Source organism: Caretta caretta, chromosome 11 (assembly GCF_965140235.1).
Source record: "Caretta caretta isolate rCarCar2 chromosome 11, rCarCar1.hap1, whole genome shotgun sequence".
In the NCBI taxonomy this organism is placed as follows: domain Eukaryota; kingdom Metazoa; phylum Chordata; order Testudines; family Cheloniidae; genus Caretta; species Caretta caretta.
The window spans coordinates 34,593,221-34,604,954 of record NC_134216.1 but is presented as its reverse complement, the minus strand read 5'-3'; the positions used below and the strand labels follow the sequence as shown (position 1 = coordinate 34,604,954).

The 11,734-nt window shown below is 44.4% G+C and overlaps 1 protein-coding gene across 1 annotated transcript in view; it reads left to right on the top strand.

Annotated features, from left to right (window-relative positions):
* The first annotated feature begins 244 nt into the window (after positions 1-244).
* The window catches only part of IFIH1 (interferon induced with helicase C domain 1), a 37,423-nt gene continuing 25,933 nt past the window's right edge, over positions 245-11,734 (top strand). Inside the window, exons 1-3 of the mRNA XM_048870400.2 lie at positions 245-1,131; positions 5,818-5,974; positions 8,932-9,114. Coding sequence (XP_048726357.2) covers positions 682-1,131; positions 5,818-5,974; positions 8,932-9,114 — 790 coding nt within the window. The 5' untranslated portion in view covers positions 245-681. The remainder of the gene's footprint in view (positions 1,132-5,817; positions 5,975-8,931; positions 9,115-11,734) is intronic.

Below are 11,734 nucleotides of genomic sequence, written 5' to 3'. Positions count from 1 at the left end.
AAATAAAAGCTTGAAAAGTGAAGAGTGTGGGGCCTAGCAGCTCAGAAAACAGAAGGCAAATCAAACCCCACATTTAAAAACTCCTCATGATTTTTAAACCAATCTCATGATTTTGGAGGAGCTGTTTTGTTTGTACTGCACATATGGCTCCTGTGTTGCTATTTTTGCCTTTCTGTGCCCCTATGTATTCTCTTCCTTCTCTCCCGCCACCGCGTTCTGCTGGCAAGAGACGACTTGGGACAGGCCCTAGCTCCCCTCCCGGGCTGGGCTGGCCACCAGGGCTTCCGCAGGGGCTGGCTGCAGGATTCAGGAAGACGGCTCAGCCCTTTGCGTTTGGAAACCGATCAGCCGGCAGGAATCGAAACCGAAAGCGGCCGACGGGGGACGGTTAAAAGCGCCGTGAGCGTCCCCTGCTCCGCAGAACCTTGGAGGCGGGGAGCGGAGAAGCCGGAGAGACGTGCCCAGGCCACCAGCGGGAAGCCCAAAGGTTGAGGGTTAGCTACACCCTTCCAGCAAGGGCCGGGCGCAGGGGGAGAACCGCAGCCCCCGGCCAAGCGGCTAGGACCTGAGCGCCGGAGAAGCGTAGGGAACCTCCCCCTTCCCTGGGCACTCTCGGAGCAGGCGGAAGCGCCGTCACCCGACGCCCCCAGCCTTGCCAGGGTGACTCCGGGCGCAGGAGAGATGTCGGCCCTATCGCCCGAGGAGCAGTTCCTCTGTCTGATCTCCTGCTTCAGGCACCGGCTCACGCAGTCCATACAGGTGGCACCGGTGCTGGACCGCCTGGCCACGCTGAGCCCGCAGGAGAAGGAGCGGATCCGGGCGGTCGCTGCGCAGCAGGGCGACCCGCAGGCGGCTGGGTTGCTGCTGGACGCGGTGGCGCGGAGCTGCCAGCAGCAGGGCTGGATCCAGCAGTTTGTCACTGCGCTGCAGCAGGGGGGCAGCGACTTGGCCGCCTGCTACGTGAACCCCAGCCTGAGCGAGCTGCCCTCCCCAGCGGAGGAGACCGAGCACGACGTGTGCGTGCACCTGGTGCAGCTGCTCTATGGCACCCTGGTGGACAAGCTGAGGAGCCGGCAGGTCACCAACAAGTGTGTGGAGAAGGGACTCCTCCAGGACGATGACCAGGAGCGGGTAGGTAGCGCTGCCCCCTCCACCCCTGGTGCTGGGCTTGGCCGCGGAGTTGCTGCATTTCCACACACCCCTTACACCCACAGAGCCGGAGAGGTAGCTACCGCGGCATTGTTTTCCCGGCAGCCGGGGTGCGGGGCAGGATTCCCGGACAGGGTGGATGAGCCTCATCGACTCCCCGTCAAAGGAAAGCCTCACCCGGGCCGAGCGCTGCTCGCCTGACTCCCGCCCCGCCCCAGCAGCCCTTCGCAGGGGAGACGCGCAGCAGCTGGGATTCCTTCCTTCCTTCCCTCCCCGGGCAGCGAGCCCAGGAGGAAAGCACAGGAATTGCCCTTCCCTGCCTCTGGTCCCACCTCCCAAAAGCTGTCCGGTGACCGGGGTGACGAAAACGCCTCTGCAGAACTGATCTTCCTCTCCTGTTGCTCAGGCCGCAGGACTCCCCTGTTTGACTCTCATAACTGGCGCTTGCACAACATATCAAATTCAAACATGTGTTCTTCAAGGTTCTCCACCCCTCTGCTCCCACTCATGCTTGCTCTCCTGTTCCAGCCCGGCCGCCTCTATATTTGTTAATTTTGTGCTTTTTTTTTTCCTTGCTGTGTCTTGTGCTTGGAACAGCCCCTCTCCGATAATACACCTGATAACCATCTTTTCATACAAACTCCTCCTCAGAATATGTCTGCTATATCTTTTAACAATAATCCACTAATGAATTTCTTTCTTTCTCTCTCTCTGTGTGTATGGTAAAAAAGGGTACCATTTTGAGGTTGGAATTTTTGGGGTTCTCTGGTATACATTATGAGTGATTGTCTTACGTGGATTGTAAGTCTTCTGCGGTGAAAACCATGGCTTGATCTACACTACAGAGTTAGGTTGAGGTAAGGCAGCTGATGTGGACCTAATTAAGTCAGTGTCTACACTAGAATGCTGCTTCTGTGGAAGTAAGTGGTCTGGTACACCGACATAATAACAACCTCCACAAGAGGCACAGCGCTTATGTCAATTAGGGCAATGCAGGGTCTGTGGAATTTCGTAGTGTGGACAAATCCCAGTCTTTACTCTTTGAATTGTACAATTCAGAGCACACTGTACATACTCCCCCCCCCCCCCCCCGCCAACATAGAAAGACCCAATTTGTGTCATAGGGACTCCTACTTAGGCAAATGGGGTGTCCTAAGCATTTTTAAATACCCATCCAGTAGGAGGTGTCCATCAGCAGCCTGAGAACTGTGACAGGCATGTATACTGATGGTGATGGCAAAGCCACCTGTGGTAGATATTCTTATTGATATGATACGGTTTGATGCTGCAACGGATTTGAACTTGCTTGCTAATAAGATTTTGACTACAAACCGCACCCTATGACCATGGCAGTTTTGTTCACTTTTTCCATGCCAGAAGCTGTCATGCATTTTTCATAGAGAAAAAGTGTTGGCTAGTTTAGTTTCAGACAGAGTGTCTGGCAGTGATGGTGGACTTTCTAGGGTCATTGAGCACCTCTAAATCGTTGTCTCTGCATTCCAACAAGCAAGTTTGAAGAGGGCAACTCTCGTACATGAACCTCTGGAATGCACACTGAGGCAGGAAAAAAATAATTTGGGACAGGACTTAAACATGTGCTTGATTTTATATGCATGCTTAAGTCCCATGTTTAACTTCAATCGTGTGCTTGAGTCCTATTGACTTCAATGAGATTTAAGTATGTTTAATTTTGAGCATGTCCTTATGCACTTTCCTGAATCAGGAACTTGGATTGTAAGTGGTTTGGGCTCTCATTCTTACTATGTGTTTGTACTGTGCCAAGCACAAGGGCCCTAAAAGTGCTATGGCGATTCAAATAATTAGTAATAGATAAGATATAAGTGGTGTGAGCAGGTATTTTTTGTATTTTTAAAATGGAGATGGCTGCTAGAATTGATAATGTGTCTACCTACAAATAAAATGATAAAAGAAACCAACTAACTAACCACCCTGAAAATAACTTTTTTTGATATAACTTCAATGCTATGTGTTTTAGTGGGAGACTAAAAGATCCTGTGTTGTAAAAGTTAATGTTCCTATTTATTTCATCATTAGTGTGTAGGTAATGAAAAGTGAAAGACCTTGAAAAATCTGGTTTACCATTATCTAGCCCTTTTTTTGTTTGTTTTTTTGGTACTATAGCTTGGGCGACGAATACACTAATCCAATAGTTTTCAAACAATGGTCTGTGCGAACTGGCAGTTCACATGAAGTTGGTAGCTCCTCCAAACATCACGGTTCTTCGCTGCAGAAAACTATATACCTGGAAACCAGGAGGAGCCAACCTAGGTAGTGTTGGCACCAGGAGTCTACTACCCCTGAATGGATCTTTAATGGCTTCCAGTGGAGCAGATTACTTTCATACCAGTGAAAAAGGTCCACAGTAATTATCTTGCATACACAGCAGTTTATTTGAGAAGCAATTACACAAGTGGTAAAAGGTTACATTAAGCACATAACTCCTATGTTAGACATTAAGAACTATACATTCCTCTTAGTGAGCCTCTCTTTCACAAACATACACAAAGAGGCCCTGTGCTAGCCTCACACAGTTCCTGCTTGGCAAACAGAGAAGGTGGTTACCAATTCTATGGACGGCTTCTTCTCTCCAGGTCTGAGAGGAACAGCCGTGTTAGTCTGTATTCGCAAAAAGAAAAGGAGTACTTGTGGCACCTTAGAGACTAACCAATTTATTTGAGCATGAGCTTTCGTGAGCTACAGCTCACTTCATCAGATGTATCATCTGATGAAGTGAGCTGTAGCTCACGAAAGCTCATGCTCAAATAAATTGGTTAGTCTCTAAGGTGCCACAAGTACTCCTTTTCTTTCTCCAGGTCTGGTCTCCTCAGCCCTCTGGTCTGTGTCAGATTCCCTCGAGGCAAGGTCTTGGCTGCCTGGAAACCCCGCTGGTCACAGTCCTACTCGAGGCCACAGAGCAGAGTTTTGGCTACTCTGTCTAGCAGCGTTGCTTCTTTAAGCATTAATTAAGGAATCCCCCCTCTCGCTTCAGTAATTTATTTTGCTTGATTTTTATACTCTTTTTTCCTCAAAGGAGTCACATGTCTTAAAAGCATGCCCAGTGAGCATGTGGCTACTAATTTTTACCTAATTAATACTTTAGGAGGAGACTGCAGAGTGGTACCAACTGAACATTACCCCACGTTCACTCCTTCCAGTGGCGTAGCTAGGTGGAGTGAACAGGGGCAGCGTACATAAAAGAAAAAAAGGTGCCACCTACTTGTATGCATCGGGGGACGCTCCGGGTCCTCGGTGGCACTGAAGGCCCCCGCCGCCAAGCACCCGGAGCGCGTGAAGGCCCCCGCCGCCAAGGACCCGGACCGCCGCCGGGTGAGTAAAAATTAAAAAAGGAACCTATAAATTAAAAAGGCGCCCCTTGTGCTCAGAGTGGGAGCGGCCGCTCCCCCCCGTTTTCCCCCTTGGCTACTCTACTGACTCCCTTATCAAGCATTCACTTCAGCCACCTGCATGATGTCCTTCAGCAGGGTCGAGATGCCCCAGTCAGTCCATGCTCCACGCAGGATGTTCTACACGTGTTGTTTGCTTTCAAGTGGACATATTTGCTGACTCAAAGATCAGTATTAATCATACACGCAGCATGGAGCCAGTCAGTTTTACCTCTGGCGTCTGCTAAGAGAAGGGTTCTGCTCCCAGAACCCTCTTTCGCAGTTCAGTCATGTCAAGCCATGTTCTCACTCCATTCATTCAGTATGGCCACACCAATTTGGCAACATCCCAACAGTTAGCTGTCTCTTCTGGAGTCCAGTGTTAAATAAGAAGCAGAGCGGAAATAGGAGTTGTCCTCAGAGATCATAGAAAGCATGTTTAGGAGCAGAAGAGGATCAGGCAACAGGGAAGCATGGACAAAGGGAGAGGAAGAAAAGGGGTCAGAGTGGTGGAGGGAAGTGTATGAAGGGAAACAGGAGAAGATGGGGCTGGGAAAAGGAAAGGAAAAAGAGTAACGTTAGACATGATCATTAATTTTCACCCACCAAGCTAAAATGCATACATTGTTCCATGTAAGCCATTGCTTTAGTTGCGATGGAGATGTTCTGCAATGGTAAATGGGAAGAGATATGGCCCCCACAACTATGAAAGAGGGGATGTGGTCCATCTCTCAGTTAAGGGGAAGGGGGTGTGTGTGTGCACGTGCATGCCACAGAATGCGGTTATACCATGGGTTCAGCCTGCAGCCAGTAGGCTCTGCAACTTCAGTACCTCTTTATTTCAGCCTTTATTTATACCAGCTACCTTAAAATATACCACTGGTCAGACTGTTGCAAAGAAATCATTGTTTGATGCCGGACTTCACAAACTAAGGGAGGTGGCAATAGATTATTCAGATTTTGAATTGGATTTAAAGATAACCTGGCTATAGCCTATGGGGAGCAATTTCACATGTGCATGAAGATGGACTAGATGACAAAATGCAGTAAATCTCTCCTGATTAAAAAAAAAAAATAAAAATTGGCTCACTTATTTTGTATTTTTATCTATATCTGTGTGTATTCCAACTTAAAGGGAAAAAACCCACAACCAGAGTTCTGTACATTTTGTCTTTACTATGCTGTATGAGCCTTTTAAAAAAAAAATTGTTCTGAGGTTTTAATCTTACTTTGAGGATTTATTTTCCCCTTCTATTTTAACCAGATCTTAGCTGCAACTGAAAATCATGGGGATAGGGAAGGTGCACGTGAGTTGTTAAGTAGAATAATAAAGAAGAAAGATTGGTTCTCTCCATTTTTGGCTGTCCTGCGTGAAACTAAGCATGGAAACCTTGCAGATGAACTAAGTGGAAATGTACCAGGTAATTGTTATTTCACTAGTTTAAATTATGACTTCACCAGCTTTGCTTTTTGTGCTTGTACTGAATCTTTGGGCCCAATTCCAGAATTATCTTCAGTGGGACTACTTATTTAGGGATTACTCATATAAAGGTATCAGGATAAGGCTCTTAATTTCTTACTGACTGACTGACTTTTAAACACATAACCAGACAAATGACAAATTTAATGAAGATTAACTACTTAAAAATTGACAGGTTTCAGAGTAACAGCCTATTACCAGCAGGACAGTGGGGTGGGAGGAGGTATTGTTTCATATTCTCTGTGTATATATAAAGTCTGCTGCAGTTTCCACGGTATGCATCTGATGAAGTGAGCTGTAGCTCACGAAAGCTCATGCTCAAATAAATTGGTTAGTCTCTAAGGTGCCACAAGTACTCCTTTTCTTTTTACTTAAAAATTATAATTCAGTTGCATATTTTCCAGCCCACCTTTATTAACTTTGTATTTAATACAGTTTTTTTTTAAATCCATGTAATTTTCAGCACATAGGCATTCTGAAAATTGTTTTTGATAAACACAAACTGACAGTTTCAGTTTTCTTGCACAACAGACAGGATTATGTCTTCCTAAGAACCCCTAGTTACAAATGCATGTACTCTTGAACATCTCCTATATGGGTAAGTCAATCACAGCTCTCAGATGTTAAATACAATAGAGTAAACAAATAATTAGTTCATTCATGGAAATGACAAAATTAAGAGGGCTTTAGTGTTTCAGCTGCTGTTAACTATTCATACTACCACAGAATGACTCGTGTTTTAGGATCGTCCTTTCCAGATTGCTGACCAGGATTCTGCAACAGCTAAAAAAGAAGCAGCAGCTCAGATGTCTGTTCCAGGATTTAAATTGTACCCAGCACATGCAGGGACATTTTAGAAGTTTTTAGGGCTTTTAGCAGTTTAGTACCAGACTTGTTAAGTCTCCTGCTTGGCCAGGAAGGTCCTGTTTTTTCATCAGTTTTCTGAACTGTCCCCCCATGGCAGCTTCAACTTCCCAGTTTGAAGAGCTGAGGAGACACTGACTCAGGGGGGTTGACTATAGTTAGCACACAGCTTCACTAGGTAAGGCTATGATTAGAATCTTCCAGGCCTCTAATGGGGCATCTCCCTGCTAAGAGCAGGAAGCAGCCAGATCCCTCTCTCAGCCCAGGGCAAGCAGCAGTTAGTATCAGGGACTAGCAACTCAGCCACAGTTCTCCACCCAGTGCAGGACAGGTTGCAACCAGGTCAGAGCATCAAGGAGTCAACCCAGGGAGATGCCAGAGCCAGCTAGCAACATATTTGTTCCTGTGTTCCTAAAGTTCATTCCATGCAGCAGCTTTGTCAGACTTAACTTCTAGTAATCAGGACACTTGCTCTTATTTATGTAAACAATGTAATGCATATTCCTCAAATATGTAAATTAGAGTATTAAGTTATTTGTGTACAAACTCCAGATTTCTGAACCTTCAGCTTTAATGTTGCTCTGTGCAGATACTGTGCAGGGTAAAAAGTTGAATAAGACTGTTATTCAGTGCACTGTTGAGGCCAGGTCTACACTACACACTTTGGTATAACTACATCGCTCAATGGTGTGAAAAATCCACACCCCGAGCGACGCTGTTATACTGACTTTAACCCACCATGTAGACAGCACTATGTCAGCAGGAGAGCTTCTCCCGCCAACATTGCTACTGCCTCTCACAGAGGTGGAGTTACTAAGCCGATGGGAGAGTTCTCTCCCATCGGCTTAGAGCGTCTTCACCAGAATCACTACAGCTGCACAGTTGCAAGTTTATAGTGCAGACCTGTCCTGAGTCTTAGCGCTTTAGCTTGGTAACCTGGGCTAATGCAGTCCTCAACAAGACATTACATAATATAGCATGCAGCAAGTCCATCACGCTGTTATCACCAAAAAATTAATATTTTCTCATGTCAGGAATGCTGTATGCATGTAGGATATGGTGAGAGTGGATGATGGGCCCCCTGAGGGGGTTGACCTGCCCACCTTTTTGTATATGTCTCCACAATTGTAAGGACAGCCAGCATTCTAAAAGGCCCTCTGTCGTTGGTGTGTAGTCAAGAACATTGTAAGAAAAAGAGAGGTGGCAAAATTTTGTCTCTCTGATCCCAAATGACTTGTTAATGGAAAATGGCTTCTTGAAGTTGTTTGCAGAAAAGGACAAGGTGTGAAAAAAAACCTCAAAATAAGAGAAATTTAGTAATTCAATAATCCTGCAAAACAAGGCCACTTTTTAAAAACAAAAACTTAAATAAATGAACAAATATGGAAAACCCTGGAGTGCAGTGATCTCCAGTGTTTCTGTGTGGAGCACTCGTATGTAATTTATCAAACTGCTTTGTTATTACTGATGAATATTCCAACTCTTATGCATCCGTGTACCCATGCTGAAAACTAAAAGTACTGCAAGGATTGAGTCTAAAAGAGGGATGGTCTTTGCGTTGAAAAGAATATAGAACAATGACAGAACATTGTTAGGCCAAACCCTCTATTATGTTTTCTGGATTTATGGACCCACATTATAACACAGGATGAATTCTGCTGGTCTTTATGTCCATGCAACCCCATTGACTTCAGCAAGGATTTACAAGTACAATGGCAAGCAGAATCTGGCCTGTTATTTTATTTTCAGACCTTAATAGATCAAACATTTTTTTTCCCCTAGAAATGGTGGCAATAAGTATTATAAACACAGTGAGTCCAATTTTCCAGTGTTAGTGTCTGAAGAGATCATCTAAATCCTGTATTTGGACCCTCAGGTCAACACTTAGGACATTTACGCCTTTGTGTGCTGACTCAGATGTGCAAATATGAGATTAGACTTTCTGTTTAGTTGCCTGCGTTTGGAGAGTGGGCTGCACGTTTCAGTGAAAACAGCTTGTTTTGTGATGTAGTTCAAATTTTATTACTTTTGTAGAAACCGAAAATAAAGAAAATGGGATCAAGCAACCAGCTACTACAGATGTGGACATGGAAGCTGAAGAGCCGTTGGCCTCTGAAGTAGGGGAGGAGCTGAAGCAGAGAGATGAAATGAATGATAGTCTGGCCAGAGAGAGCATTATATTAGGAACATCTTTTGAAGACACTTCTGAAGTTTTAGGTAATCTAATAATGGGTACTTTTTTTTAGCATGTCACATAACATGACAAAACTTCAGGAATTAGGAGTAGCTGAAACCAAGATCTGTAAAATATCAGATATAGATTTGTTTCCAGTGAGCTCCCTGCAGGCTGGAAATTTCAGTTTACTGAATGTATGCTATGAGCAATGCTAAGGGCATAAGTGAAAAGGAGAAAGTACGCTCTGGGGGAAATGGTAAATTCCCACCCCACTCCCCACCACATATTTACAGTAATATAAACAACTGCTTATCCACTTTGGGCCAAATTCTGCAGGCCTTGTTCTGTCCTTAGGTAAAATTGTCACTTGAATTCAATGAGAGATGCAGTGGGCTGAGGCATGACTAAAACTGCCACACCTGAACTGATTAAACACAACTAGAGAAAAATCTCCCCTAAGGCAGCAGTAGGGGGTCCAGGAGCTGTCTTGCGGCACAAGACAGAATGGCTCAGGGGGACCTGTGCCAGAGCACTCCTACCTGCTGTTCCCATGGAGCAGGGGTCACTCCCATGGAACCAGTACAGGTTTATAGTGAACATATAGGATTTGCTACTTTAGCATGGCCTTCATGATTTGCTCACTTTTGATAAAAAGAGCATCAGTATTTGTCTTCTTCCTGTTTGTAATAAAATATTTTAAAACTATTTGAAAACCAGCATTAAGATGTTGTTTGACTAAATGTATAATTCTCATATAGGTTCAACAATTATCACAGATTTCAGGTTAAATCAGCCCAGGTCTACATTAGAAAAGGTTTGGTTGTATAGTTGTACTACTATAACTATACTGGCAAACCATCCTGGTGTAGAGGCACCTTATACTGGCAAAAGCACTTTTATGCCAGTATAATTGTGTCTCCACTAGGGCTTTTGCCAGTAATTGTCTAACAACTTTTTAAGGGCAAATGTTTTCTTTACACCAAAAACAACATCTTCAAACTTAACTTACTAGATCGTGTACAAACACAGAATCAGAAATGTTTTTAATTACTTATATTCCCAGTGAATTCACTTTTGAAAAATGTGCTTTGAACCATAAATAGCAGCAATACCGGCCCATATGGGATCCAATGATTCAAACGTATGCTTGTGAGCTAGGAAGACTTTCACATCTGTTACAGGTTCAGATAGAGCCCAAGTTGATAGTAATGATAATGGTCAAGATAAATCCTGCCTGCCTTGCTCCATGTGTGCTGATCCAATCAGGGATTTTAATGGATCTGCTCATATGAGTAAGGCAAAGGAGGATTTGGCTCTGAAAACTGTAACCCTTCGCCAAGGGTAACAAGACAGCTCCTTTTTTGTCCAACATAATATAAACAATATATCACAAAGTGTGTGTTTTAAAGTAACTGGTAGATTGTGTACTTGCATAAAAAACATTTGTAGGCAGTCTTAGCAGAGATGCCAAGTATTGAACTGAACAGATTGAACTCCCTTTCACTCTTAGAAAGGGTCTTTCGAGAACAGGGCCTGGACACAGCGACATACCCTGAGTGTGGTTATATTTCCATGCAGAGTTAGCCTGGGCTCTTTTCTGGTGTTGCCCCTAACCTGCCTTCCATCCACACACAACAACTGCTCACTTTAGTGGTGATTTTCATCTGGGCTATCTGACCCAGATGAGGGTGTGGGTTAGAGCCTGGGTTTCGCTTTCACTCAGGCTGGTAAACCATCCACTTTGCAGTGAGGACACAGGGTGAGTCACTTGAGTGGTGATAGTTTTCCAGTGTCTGCACATGGTTCCTTCCCATGTTCCCGGAAAGACAGACAAATTCTCCCATAATTAATTGGGAAAGAAACATAGAGCAGCTCAGGTTAGTGCAGCACAGAGAACATGGGGTGTGCCCCCAGAAGTTCTAGTGACTCACGCCTGGTAAGTGCAACACCAGTCAGGACCCAGTAACCTTAGGTAGGGCTTTGCATTGTAGCAGCTCTCACCCAGTCTCCTTAAAATCAATTTCAGTTTTGTTTGACAAGATCTGTTTCCCATACAGTTATGTCGATTGACATTAATTATGCTATAGAAAGATAAGTTCTATAAGACACTTCCATAGGGATGGAGAATAGAGAAGTAGCTGCTGTACCCTGTTTTCCACCCTGCCTTCCACCTCCACACACAGATTAGAGCCTATAGATCTAAGTTTTGCAATATGGGCCAAATTTTCAGAAGTGCTTTGCACCCAGCTGCTCCCATTGTGACATATGGCCATTGAGTGTTGAGCTCTTTTGAAAATTGAACCTTACATTTGAGTTCACTATAAATTGATTCCACTGCATTCATTTTAAAAGGAAGATTTCAAATATGTCTTACAAATGATTCTCCGATTCCCTTATGTTAGACACACCTCACATTGTTTTAATATTGCAGTCCAGCTAATTAGGTTTACAAGATTGTTTATATTTTGATTCCAATACTTTCTCCTTTACATTTGTCCATGTGTTCCACATTTTAGGTCTGTTTCCCAGTATAATGCAGCACAAGCGGGTGCTCTTTTCCATTTTATCAAAAGCACAAGGGACCTTATTCTCGACTGCCTTGCACTACATATGCAATCATTTCTGTCTGTGCAAAGTGGGTATAAAAGGCTATGTAAGGTG